General features: G+C 45.9%; 1 protein-coding gene and 1 long non-coding RNA gene across 2 annotated transcripts in view; one reads left to right on the forward strand and one right to left on the reverse strand.

Moving 5' to 3' along the window:
- Nucleotides 1–13,598, forward strand: part of LOC139208052 (uncharacterized) — a 101,461-nt gene that overhangs the window by 53,223 nt on the left and 34,640 nt on the right. The gene's annotated exons all lie outside the window — the stretch shown is intronic.
- On the reverse strand, nucleotides 1,376–6,327 carry serpine3 (serpin peptidase inhibitor, clade E (nexin, plasminogen activator inhibitor type 1), member 3). The gene is made up of 9 exons (XM_070838287.1): nucleotides 6,265–6,327; nucleotides 5,120–5,438; nucleotides 3,817–4,044; nucleotides 2,806–3,048; nucleotides 2,460–2,658; nucleotides 2,254–2,354; nucleotides 2,056–2,142; nucleotides 1,835–1,918; nucleotides 1,376–1,428 (listed from the first exon to the last, which is right to left on the reverse strand). The coding sequence occupies exons 1-9, from the start codon at nucleotides 6,325–6,327 to the stop codon at nucleotides 1,376–1,378; spliced, it is 1,377 nt and encodes a 458-aa protein (XP_070694388.1).

Below are 13,598 nucleotides of genomic sequence, written 5' to 3' on the forward strand. Positions count from 1 at the left end.
TCTTGTTTGGTCCTCTACTTTATTTTTTTTTTTTGGGGCGTTTTTGTTCTGTGGGAGGTCGAGAGTGTGTCGTTGTGTTGAAATGTCTACACTCCTCTAACTGAAGCACTCCGCTGCTGGGCTCTTAAATGGGAAGGACTTGGCTCAACTGTATAGTTCAATTCAAATCTTGAATTTGTCAACATGTGGTTTATATACCAGACTGACGATTAATATTATCGAGTAGTAACTTTAGTGAACAATGTTCCCCTCGGCGGGGGAAAGAAACTGATCCACAGTTGGCGTCTCACGTCTGGAGACGGTAAACCTTAAACAGTGCAGGTTTTCAGCGGGATCAACACAAGGTAGAATCATTTTGAATGATGCGACATCATTGGTTACAAATGCTGAAACACAGGGACACAAAGCTCAGGAACTAACACTAATGCATCATAATCAGCAATAACATCGGAGCTACTTTTACCCCCCCCACCCCCATTTTTATCTTTTGTTTTAGCCTGAAACAGCTGATATGCAACACAAACGGTCCCCTGGAGTGTTGATGAACTGAGGTCTGGGATGCCAGCTTGTCTCAACGTGCTGGTTGCTGCCAAATAACTTAACCCGCCCCCCCCACCCCAAAAAAAAAAACTCCTCCCCGCCATGAATCTTAAACCAACTCCTTGTCACTTAACCGTGAATGCACTTGTGTAAATTTGAGAATGTTTATTTAATGTAATTTAAAAGACCTTTTGTTGCAGGAGTTTATTTCCCCCCCTCCCCTCCCCCCCAAAAACAAACCCTCATTGTTTTGTCAGGCCTGTTCAATTTTCTCAAATGTACACAAATAATCTGAATTAAGGTCTAGAGGTCAAGAGTTGATTTCTGATTCAGAGGGCAGCCCTCTTCTGTTCCCTCCATCCTTGGACAGGGACCAAAATCTGCCATACTTGTCTTTGTTTGTGAAGAGGCCGCTACCAAAAGAGTATTTTGAATACACTGTAAAGATGTAAATAACCCTAGAGTACTATTTAAAAAGAATGTTCAGTGGAAAATGGCCTTTTTGTAAGTATTTCCATGAATAAAGTTTCTATTTTACACTGTGAAGGGCCATGTAAATAAAGTGTTCTGTAAAGATGTGACTCTGCTCTTGTTTATTGGTAATCACAGCAGCGGTGCACCGGACAGAATAATAAAGGACCAAAACACCCCGAGTGTAAAAACATGTATTAAAATTTTATTTACAGACATGTACAAAAATATTGTCCCTCTTCCTGAAGTGTCCGCGGACCCTCCTGTTGGTCCACAAATAAATACCAGTAATGAAATAGGGGCAGGAGTGTGTGTGGGTGTGTGTGTGTGTGTGTGTGAGAGGTGTTTTTAAGGTATATAAGTCTCAGGGCACTTGGTCTGCTGGGTTCATCACTCGGCCCATGAACAAGATGGACCCTGAAATGGAGAACGGAGCAAAAATAAGGATCACAAATTATTAATTTAAGTCCTAAAATACACAACGTGAATACTGAACGACAGAATATCTGTAATTCTTCTAAAGATGTAGTTGTGCTTGTGGAAAAATGCTCCCTGAATCCCATGAAAAGACTACATGCCTCCGGGATCCCTGGGTAATTTTTTAGCAGGCGTTACTCAGACAGGTAATACTGCCTTTGTTGTTGCTGGGGACTATTTTCCGTGGTGGAGGAATACACCACTGAATTTATTTGGTGCTCCAGTGGAGGAGCACATCACCCAGTGCAACAGTCTACATTCATTAATGGTTTTGGTCTTTTCATGGGGTTTGTTGACACGAAGAATATCATGTTCACTACTGGCATCTTCATAAGGGCATGATTACCTGTGTTAGTTTGTCGTAGAAGAAATAAGAACGGCCGGTCCGCCTTGAAAACAGGAGCACGGGATCGTTTGAGTAGCACCATAGCTGCAAGGTTAAGATAAATACAGCATATATTTACTCACATCTCTCAACTCTTTATCCTGGTCAAAAAAATGGCTGTTTACATGTTGCATCTCGTTAATGTGACAACATTTCTATTTCTGATGCAGAGTGTTACTCACCTGTAGCAGCAGCTGCCTTCGTCCCATCTTCTGTGACTTCTATTCTCACTTCATGGAAGGCGTCAGACACATAGAGACTCTCCTCCACTGCAGAGAGAGTCAAACTGTCAGCTACAGTAATCACAGTGGGACCTGCAGCTTACGGTACGTTATCCTGTTCGTCATCTGACGTATGTTTAAAGAAGTACATGTATTAACCTGATATTCCACTGAAATCAGCTGCCGTTGGGTTGAAGGCGTCACTGATGCCCATGGCGGGAAGGACTGACTTCAGGTTGAACTTGTTCTCCATCCTGAACCTGTGGACCCACAGAAAGCTGTCGGTTCATCATCTCCACCCACGCTGACAAGAGCCTAGAAGTAATGTTCTAAAAATCATCTTCAACAGGGCTCAGGGTCCTAACCTGGGTAGGAAAACGTCCATCTTGGTTCTGCGCAGGCCGGTGTCCCAGGAGGCCACCTGGCGAGCGGTGAGCTGGGACTCGATGGAGGACAGCGGCGTCTTCCTCTCGCTGGGCAGCACCACCTGCAGGCTCAGGGAGCGGCCCAGGTACGGCAGCTCCAACACGGTGTAGCGCTGATCCAGTGCCGTCCTGAACTGACCTGCCGGGCAAAGTAACAAGTTCAGGTGAGTTTTTCCATTCATTTGTTCACTGAGGTGGATCTCTGCTTATTCTGTGAGTCTTAAACTACATGCAGTACGTTCACTTCACGGTTCAACAGCTGTGTGAATATTAGTGTGTCTCTTACCAAAGCTGACCTCTGTGGACTGATACATCATGGGCACCTTGATGGCACTCCCATCGGAGAGGATGAAGGGCAGGTTCTGGGTGTTGGTGAACAGGAACTGTTTCTGCCAGACGCCCCTGAAGGCCACCGTGTTGACCAGGGCCATCTGCAGCCGGTGGCCCCACCACACGGCGTCCGCCTGGGCCTCGCCCGAGCCCGACAGCTCTCCGCTGCTGCTGCCTGCCTGGAGGGGCCACAGCTCATCTGGGAGGTAATGAGGGAACGGCAGGGTTTAATGTAGAGGGCATCTCTGAGGAGTCAGCAGACTGTTGGCTAATGTGGTCTGATGCAAAGAGCAGCAGGGAAGCATTTGGAAATACACCTGATGGGAGTTTGAGGGGATGAAGAAAGTACTGATAGTAAAGTAAAGTATGTTTAGAGACACCTGCAGTGAACACTATGACATTTTTGTTGTGAGTAAACAGAAGTGAGTCCTCAAACATCTCAGGTACTGCTTCACTAAACGTTTCCTCTGCATGTAATCAGTTTTTTTGGACATTGATCTTTCTTTTTTCTGACTGCAGAAGTGAAAAACACTACACAAGCTTAAATAGTAAGAAACCACTGCTCTAAGAGTTCAGAGTTAGAGAAGTTAGAGCTGCGTTGATTGATTTCTGTGGTCACTAGGGGGCAGAGGATCTCCATAACAGGCTGACACACAGCCCTGAGTGACACACTGTCACTCCATGGAGCTGTGAAAGCTGACATACAGGAAACTGTTGCACATCTACACATCCAGCAGAAAGCAGGTTGTGTGCGGCGGGTTTATCAGATCTTGTTTGCTGGTAGTGAGGCTGATAAGAGCACTGAGACTGAGCCAGACGGTAAATGAGCTGTAAAACCAAAATAATCAGCTCCATGGAGCGAGGAGGGGGAATCCCCGTCATCATACACCCCCTGATTTCATTCATTTTCTATATAAAGATATGGATCAGTGGAGGTCTGACTCTTTCGTGAAGCTGTCCTGCTCACCGTGGTTGTGTCCCGCTCGCTCCAGCTGGCTGCGAGTGTGGTTGGGCTGGCTGAAGTTGGCTCGGACGACGCTGGTGTTGGCCCAGGCCGCTGCGTGCTGTGTGAACTCTGTCAGGAGCTGAACGCCGCTCTGTATTAATAATGTGCAGGTCTGCTGCAGCCACATTCCCTGGCTGGTGTTGCTTATGCCACCCTGTGAATGCAACAGGAAGTCTTGTACCTGGGCATCTGCAAGGTAGGAAGAAACAGAGGACAGGTCAGACACAGAGGTCTAAAAAATGACTCGACTCGTCTGTATAACTGAATAATCAGCACTTAAAAGGATTCAACTCAACAGCTTCCAGCTTGTTTCAGCTGCAGCGTCACTGAATTCGCAGCATTTCCCTGCAGGACTGAGCACAAACAAATGCTCGTTGATTTAATTTGGGCTTTGCTTAACACATTCTCTCAGTCTGCTGAGCGCTACAGACCACAGGGATCTTCTCAGCTGATAAACTCCTCGTATTTGTAGATAAAAATGATCCAAATCGAAGTCAAACACAGATTCTCTGCGTACAGCGGTTACTGTGAGTAGGTAGAAGCAGCCGTGGGTCCGAGGTTTCTTTTTTTTCAACTTTTTAGATGATCAGTTCATCTTTTGTGTCATTTATCAAGCAAAATGCCAAATACTTGCAGGTTACATTAACCTTAAATCTGAGAATCTTTTGCCATTTTATATCCAAAAGTAATTGTATATGTTTGAATTTTGGACTGATGGTCACACAAAACATAGATGTGCTATAGATTTTCACTACTTTCTGACATTTTAAAGACAATTTAAGAAAATAATAGCTGCAGCCTGGTGGTGTTTTAGCTCAGTTAAGTTTAAAATGAGTATGTTTAACCGGATTTGGTGGAAATATAAGATGATCATCAGTTGTCAGATCACAACGGAGGTACCAGTATCATCAATTTCCATCCCAGGCCTGACATGTGAGATCACATGTGAGATCACAAAGAAACAGCAGCTCCAGCTCTCATTTTGTTTGTAATCAAACGCACTGACCCCTCGACCCCGAGGCCGAGCTACAGGAGTGGTTAATGAGATTAGAGTTGGTGTGGAGGCAGGTATTATGGCTCCAGACACCACTGTGCTCTGCAGGGCCAACAGCAGCAGCAGCACCGCTCCACACCACCTGGTACCACCGGCACTGAGGGCCACCAACCGCCTCCGCAGCCTCGCTCTCACAGCATGAGGAGCAGCCACCTGAATACGAGCTCTGGCTCTTTAAACTCCACATGAGAAATCTGGGATGAATCCTACCGTTCACGTTGTATCCGAGTGTTCCCTCCAGCTGAGCCAGCGTGTGTCCCCTGGCACCGAGCTGCAGCAGCCCCAGAGACAAGGAGACGCTCACCGGTGACATGATCAGGTTGGAGTTGTTCTCCGTCCCGGTGAGCGTCTGGTAGAGGCCCACGGCGAACCTGGTGTGCAGCTCTCCCATGTTGTCCTGAAGGCTGCCGTCACAGCGGCTTCTCTCCACCAACCACAAGCAAACGAGTAAAGCCACCGGCAGGCGACACATGTCCTCAGTGCTGCAGGAGGGGAAGTGTCCACAGGGTGCAACGGAAAAAACTAAATCCTGTAAGCCCAAAGGAAGGAAAAGAAACGAGGTCAGTGAGGTCAACAACAGGCAACTACTGACTTCCAGTGGAGTCCTTACTAGCACTGTGATGGGTGGGGTTTGCACACTTTCTCTGCATCAGGTTATGCAGCATACATAGAAATCTGGAAATATTCCTGCTAGAAAAGTTCATTTCAACAGGATTATTGATTGGCAATATTCCAATCTTGTAATCAGGTAATGTTTCATCACCTGCAAATATCCAAACCTTTCCCAGAAACATGAGCTCGCAGATATATCATAGGAACATACATTACTCAAGTACTGTAGATTTACAGTGTACAGGGTACTTGTACTATTTAAACTCTACGCAATATACTTATATATACAATATACATATATATATATACATATATACTTATATATATACTTTTATATACTTTTAATATACTTTTTTCAACAGCTATAGTAGTTTAACAGTTTAACATAAAGTAGCTCCATCCCAATCAGCTGTTGCTTACATGTTAATGCATAATAATAATAATAATAATAATAATAATAATAATTATGAGAAGAAGTTGATAATTTAACTTTATATTGCAGGTGATACTTAATTCAAACTTCTACTTCTCTTTAATATTTTGAATGCAGCCACTATCGCCACTTTTTCCTCAGTAAATGAAAACTAAATGAGCCCTATAGACTCTCTTTACACTGACTGAGTCCTTATGAGGCTTAATGGACAGTTTTGATCTCCTCAGATGACCTGCTGATGACTCTAATGTCTTTTTTCTTGATGCACGAGCTCAGGTGAGGAGGAGACAGGTGCAGCAGCGGGTCCTACCTGCAGACAGGTGAAGAAGAGTCCGTCTGACTCCAGCTGCTGTCTCAGACCTGCACCAACCATCCAGCCCGTGCAGGGCAGCTGCGTCCTGTCCGTCCCCGGCTGTCGGTCACCGTCCCCGGTTCCTCGTCCGCGGATCGGTGCTCTGCTGTCCCCGGCTGTCAGTCTGTGCTTCGGTCCTCCGCTGCTCTTCCACTGAAGCAGGCTGCAGTCATAAGACCTTGTTTAAAGGGGAACGCTCCGCGCCGTGTTTGCGGTCTCCGTCGGCGATGTCCGTACCACTCGTCCGGGATTCCTGCCGCCCGGAGCTATAAGGAGCCAGGCGGAGGGAGGCATGTCACTGAGCAGCAAATCCCAAACCGGGCAGAGGGAAGAGAAAACACACACACACACACACACACACACACACACACACACACACACACACACACACACACGCACACACATACACACACACGCACACACATACACACACACACACACACACACACACACACACACAGCACGGCACGGCACGCGTGCAAGTTCTCTGGAAAATACATCAATAGTCTGGAAACACATTTTCACCAGGAGGAAAAAAAGAGCATTTTAGAATAATCAGGAAAGTTAGATCTGTCTGTCTATCTATGTGTCTGTCTGTCTGTCTGTCTATCTGTCTAAATATCTATCTATCTATCTGTCTATCTGTCTATCTATCTGTCTGTCTGTCTGTCTGTCTGTCTATCTATAGTATAATAATAGTATAATTTCTTGTGATGTTTTTAGGGCAATAGAGACCCTTGAAGATTTAGAAAAAACAGAAAACAGCCTAATAATTGTAGTTTGTACAAAGTATGAGAATGATATAAAGCAACAAGCAGCACAGTGTAGTAGTGGTGAGTTCAATGACCACATGCTCCTCTCCTCACACCAGAGATGGAAAACAGACCATTCGTTGACCTTTGTAGTAGCAGAAGTTCTCCCACCCTGAACAGGTCAGACTACTTCAGCAGGTAAACCTAACCTTTCCAAAAGCTCAAACGCTGGTTGATCACTGGGAAGTGTAGGATCTATGGATCTATGGATCTATGGATCTATGGATCTATGGAAAGCCCAGCAGCTCAAATACGTCACAAGCTCACAACACGTTGGCAGTGAGTTATCAGCATGTCAAACCACACCTCTAATCACCTGTCAGGTGTCTTTTACCCATTCAGTGCTGTTTGTCTCAGGTTTCTCACCCCACCCTCCCTTTCTCTTCCTCCCTATCTCATCCTACATCCAACTCAGCCATACCTGCATCTGTTTATCCTCTCTTCCCTCCTTCCTCCATCCTTTCCTATTCAACCTGGTGCATACTTCTCCTGTGTGTAGCTCTAGGTGACGTCCGGGGGCCTAAAACAAGCTCAGGTGGAGAACACACCTGAGACAGAACCCCCAAACTGAGTCTCCCCGTTCATCCATATCCATTCATCCGTCCTGAACAACATTTTGAATATTCCAAACTTTAAATTCACATGACGTTATGTTGTAGCGTGGTCCTTGCTAGTGAACGTGTTTAACATGTTGTTAGCATGTGCACCATGGGAGCTGCCATGGTTACCCCAATCATTGCAGGTGGGAGGCCGTGATGCGTTCGCGTGCTCTGGAGCCACCAGAATAACTGCTGTAAACCCTCCACCTGAGAGCGCGCCGAAGGGGGAGGATATCAGGGGAACCAGGGGACAGTGGAGGAGGAGGGCCACTCCTGGTGGAGGGACGACCTGACAGATCCACCTCCGCCCTCCTGAACCTGTCCCACGGTGATCGGATGTACAAAGTGTGGGATTTAGCCTCCACTTTGTTTGCTCTGGTCACCGTTTGTTGTTCACTTAAAGGCAGCGTCTGCAGTGTTGGAGAAACTAGTAAGAGTAGAGAGATTTTGAAAGTATCCAGATGAAAATATCCCACCTCCTCTTCTGAGGCTTTCCTCCAAAGCTACTCCCCCAAACACACGAGCACACTGCTGACTAACGTTACTGCTGCGTGATGAATCCACAGCAGTGACGAGAAGACAGGCTGCCCACTAGAGGAGATCCTGCAGTGCACAAACTAGAGAATCTCTTCCTCGTCCTTCGTCACAGTGTCTGTCGCTGAGCCGTGGCTTAAAGTTTGGCTGTTACTTTCTCTGCTGTTCTACTGCGAGCGGCTCGCTAGTGTCAGCCTTGTGAAAGACTGGGGTCATGCACAACGAGTGTAAGCAGGTGCTCATGCAGCCAGGCAGGTCAGCCGTCCACTCATTTCGTTTTGGGCCCGAAAGAAATGAGCAGCCAGAGACGTGCTCTCCCAGTTGTACGGTTGGATCCTACACTCCCCGGTGATCAGCCAGCGTTTGTTTTGGTTTTATTTGGCCCCTGAGCATTTGGAAAGGTGACATTTACCTCCTGAAGTACTTCCACCGTGAACAGAACCACTGAAATAGTGCGGAGCTCCGTCTGCTTTTCTGCACTAGTGTTAATTTTGTGTTTTCCTGTGTTTTATATTGTTTTTCTAAGTAACATGAATATTTTTAACTGTATAACTGAGCCAAAAGTCTTATTGTTAACAAATACAGTTCATTATTAACATTCCCAACACACACACACACACACACACACACACACACATCCAGGCTTCTACGCAAGTCATTTGGCCTTTTGTTGTGATGATCAAAAGACACTTCTGCTCTGAGCGTCACATCACTGCGTCAGAATTTCTAATTGGTATCACTCTGAGGAATGTGGACTCACTCATCAGGAGCCTGTCGCTGCTCCATATCAGCCAACACGACGGTCAGAAAATTAAAGAAAAGAAATATCTAATCCGTGGATGACACCTGTTCAAATCTTGCACGAGATAAAGATAAAACACTTTATATCTTTATTGGAATGGGACCATTTAGAAAACAGGGGTCTGCAGCCATGCTAGCAGCTCTGAGCTAAATGCTAAGGCTCACAGAATCTTCCTTTTTACTGCTTCAGCTGAAACTGCAGGACATCAGGACTCAGTCTGCTGACTGGAATCAGGCCCTTTGATGCCATTATAGTTTAAAGCAATTCCACAGATAAATCTCTACTGTGTCTGCCTCAGGAGTCTCCATCACCCCCTCTTAACAGCTCTTTTAGTGGAGTTATCTCGCAGCGAGAGGGAAGCAGGGCAAATTGAGGAGCTTCTGTCTGATTCACTTTTCACTCCTTCAAGTACAGAATGTGTATGTATCATATTGACCTTTATAATTCAGTCTATATGCTGCACAACACAGACGAGAAAAAGAAGAATGCCCTGTGTTTCACCTAAAATCAATCTGCTATGTGATCTCCCCTCGACTGTCCCTCTTAATTGGGGACATGACAGTCAGCAAAATAAACTGCGGGCATTTTTTCCCATGAAGGAGAGACCATGATTGGTAGCCATCAGGTATTTGGCTGCTTTGTCTAAAGGGGGATTCCGGTCATTACTGGGCTTGACTAATTAGTGCAGGCATGGCTTGGCTTCATTAAACGGAGTTGCCACATTCTTTAAAACCCAACGCCCCAACTCCACATTGGACACAGGAATTTGGACTTTTAAGGCCTGGGATGGATGAGATGAAATGTCACGGTAGCTGACCAAAGACAATCGTTTGAAAAGATGCCACCATAAACAGCAGCTTTCATCTTGGCGGTTGTGAGGCCTTTGGAGGAACGCTATGTTAGAGGTTCATATTTGTGATATACAAATAATGATTCGCTCCCGGGACCAACTGCAAAGCGAGCTGCCGCTGCTCGGAGGGGTCGGAGTGGAGGACAGCTTACTCAGCAGTGTCCCCCCTCATGTGGAGCGGTGCCCGGGAGGCCTCGGCCCGACAGGACCTGCATCGGTCTACACTTATCCGTGCAGGTGATCATGTGCTCTCTCCGCACCGTGTCATTACAACATTACTAATTTTAACAACACAGTCACTCTCGCTGCCCTTTGAGCTGCCAGTTTACCCCACAGTCTGGTCAGCTGCCACTTGGTTCCAGCCGGGCCAAGCTGAAGCAGCGACCTGGCACGCCAACCAGTTTGTACCAGGCTACGGCCAATACTGCTGCACTACATGACAGAGCTGCTCTTCCCTATGGGGTCCAGGTCTAGTCTCTAGTCTTCACACTGAGAGTTTTTCATAATGCTGACCACTGACCACAAGACCTGACAAGTAAATACGCACTTTGAATGTTGCTTTCTGCAAAAAATGACTTGAAAATCAGTGTTTCTTCACTTTAATGTTTGAGCCTCACTGTGCAGGATGATGCACGTGCAGAGTTTGACACCAGAGGGCCGTTTTCACGTTCATCTGCTGAAGGAAAAGCTTCTCTAAACTCACCTTGAATCTCAGTTTAACACCTGCAGGACATCTCAAGTAGTTTGGGAGTATGCAATTTACATAAATGTAATTTCAAGATCGACCAGCATTCACAGGCAAATGTACCTTTTCTAACGTTTTGAGTGCACCTCATGAGAGAGAGTGGGTATTTCCACATCAGCTGGGTTTAGGAGTTAAGTGATGCATGTCAGTCCTTAACAATGATACTAATACCTAACATGTGCATGTGCATGTCAGTCTGTGTTACCAGGAGCTTATCATTACTGCATGAGAGTTTTTCCTTCATTGATGACTGTCTGTGTGACTCTGCGATGCCTCCGCCTTTCTCCACACGGCAGCAACTTAATCCCTAACTAACGGAGACTGTCCCCAGGCTCTCCATTCAGACCGTTCACCCCAGTCCCGCCTCCACCCCCTGACCTTTGACCTTGCAGGGAAAATGATAATGAACGGAGGCAGAGGAGGAGGAGGAGGAGGAGGAGGAGGATGAGAGCAGTTTACAGAGTGGAATGACTACAAACCACTGAGCATTCCTGTGGTTTGTGGTCTGTGTTTAAAGCTTCATCCACCCGAGAGAAATACTGCAGCTGCAAAGCACAAACAGTTTCAAAGCGGCCGTGAACGCTGGTTTCTGAGTACAGTTCAGCACAGAGCAGAGATGCACTGACTTCACCTCCAATGCCCCACTTCCCGTCAGGTTCCTTGGCCTTCGGGCAGTTCAGGCGGGGAGGGATTAGAGGGGATGCTGGTGTGCGGGGCCGGGCCAGGCTGCAACAACGCCAGCAGCGCTGTGAGCCGGTGTCGCCAGAGCGATCTGCCAGGTACGCCACGGCGGATTAGAGCCACTAGTGCTGGCACTGTGAGAGGGGCGACGTGAGGGGATGTGCCCCACGTAGCCCTCACCTCGCTGCAGCGTGGCTCTGGAGAACCATGGGAAAAAAAAGTCTGTGGTTGTTATTTAGAGCACAAGGCCGTGCATGGGGGGAGACGAGACAGCAGCTGATTAACCCTTTTAAAACACAGGGAGATATATCATTACTGCAGCAAAGAGAAAACACAGTTAGGACAAGGTCTTAGATTAGTTTAGTTCAATGCATCAGTTAAACCGTGGGGACTTTCATGTGTGAGGCTTTCAAGGATCCGGCTAGTGAATTGTTCAGTAGTTGTGGTTGTTGTAGCCTTTCCAGTCTGTTTCTGTAGCGCTACAGCACCACCTGCTGCCCTCTGATACCAAAGTGAAAAGTCTTCTGCAGTCGTGGGTCAGTTTAAGTCTGACAGTCATCCAAGTTATAGGAGACCTCAACTTAAGTACTTTAGTACTTTAGTACTGACAGCAATTAGAGTTTTTCCTTCCCGAAGAAGGAGGGTCATAAAGGGCATCCACCGGACTGATCCATTGGCCTCATCGACTGCTGGACTCTTTATTAGATTGTTTGTTCGCTTACACTTGTTTATTTCAGTGAACTTTGTAAAGCACTGTGAGACACTCTGTTGTGATATTGGGCTATACAAATAAATTGAATTGAAAAAATTTCAATAGTCATTTCAACTATAAAACATGATGCTGAATGATGCTTCAGTAACATCAGTTCATCTGCACGACTGACAAAATCTTTAGAAAACATTTCAGATTTCTATTATTTTTTTAAATTGATGTTTGCTGTCTTTGTTATTCTGCAGCTCTATGTGCGATAAACTTTATTTTTTTTTATACATCTTCATACATTTCATGTTTCTGATTGGTTTTAATTTTGTTTTTAACTCCTGGAAGCATGAGGCAGTGGTCCATGCAGGAGGCTGTCTGAACTCTTTGTCTATCAATCAAATATTATGTGGCAGTGGTTCCCGACACTTTCAGGTCCATATCCCCATCAAATGGGTCCATCGCTTCTTTTCCTTTTTAGATTATGTTGTTTCTACTTTCTCCTACACTACATGCATTACTTGGTGTTACGGTCTTACAGTTGAGTCAGGTTTGAGTCCTTGACAGTCAGTACACCACCAGGCTCACACACTGATGTGTGTGTTGACTTCTCTTTTAAACACAATCATGTGGAAAAACTTACTTTATTGTTTTTTGATCTAATCAGAATTTCTTCTTTTTAAAATTAGCCGAGCTAACCCCAAAGTCTTTCCACACACCCCCTGATAACACGGCTGCAGAAGTACCCCCTGAGGTGCAATTACTCCTGATTAGGAATTACTGTTGTTGGTGGTAATTGCACCTCCACTGACCTCACTGCACCAAACCCCTTCACATGTATGTGTATGAGTTAATAAGGCCCTAAAACTGACTTCTTCTCTGTGGTTTCAAAAAGCTCAGCTGCACTTAGAAACACACGGTGTGATTACGATGACTGCTGGAGCTTTCATGTGACTCTCGGTGAGGGCGAAGAACGTTTAATTCAGACTATCGTACAAAATATGTAAAGGACTGTCGGTAAACTCTGGATCTAAACTTGCAGGCTGATCTGTTTTCCAGACCTCTTCATGTGTAACCTCTGCACTGTGGGAGCAATACATCACACCGCTCTCCGCACTGATTGGTTTATGATGACATCACCTCTGCAGGGCTGCAATGAGACTTTGCCATGACAACCACTGTGCACTATTACTGGATGGCCCTCCTCAGACTAGTGTGGAGACCTCACAAGGAGACTCTCACCTGTTTAAGTGCTCAAACTGCACAGAGAGGCAGATTTCAGAGGCCGTTAAAGATTTTCCTGGAGACGGAGCAGCGTCGCAGCAAAACTGCTCTGACGTTCAGCGATAAACTTTAAGGCTGGACTATCTGACAGTATCAGTACAGAAGATGAGTTTGACGTCTATATATCATCCATCTATATATTAAATCCTTAACCTCACAGACCAACACAAGAGGGCAGCAGCGAGGGAGCGTTCAAGGACTTTACAGAACAGTCTGGTTGAATAATCCAAGAAAAGATCCAGTTTTCAGAGAAGTGAAACTCATTTAAGGCCATTTACTTTATTT

Source organism: Pempheris klunzingeri, chromosome 10, assembly GCF_042242105.1.
Source record: "Pempheris klunzingeri isolate RE-2024b chromosome 10, fPemKlu1.hap1, whole genome shotgun sequence".
Classification (NCBI taxonomy): domain Eukaryota; kingdom Metazoa; phylum Chordata; class Actinopteri; order Acropomatiformes; family Pempheridae; genus Pempheris; species Pempheris klunzingeri.

Coding starts and splice junctions, on each gene's coding strand:
- serpine3 (XM_070838287.1), bottom strand. CDS start 6,327: ATGGTTGGTGCAGGTCTGAGACAGCAGCTGGAGTCAGACGGACTCTTC. Junction 5,439..6,264: donor TCTTCTTCACCTGTCTGCAG/GTAGGACCCGCT, acceptor TTGGGCTTACAG/GATTTAGTTTTTTCCGTTGC. Junction 2,355..2,459: donor ATGGACGTTTTCCTACCCAG/GTTAGGACCCTG, acceptor GTGGGTCCACAG/GTTCAGGATGGAGAACAAGT.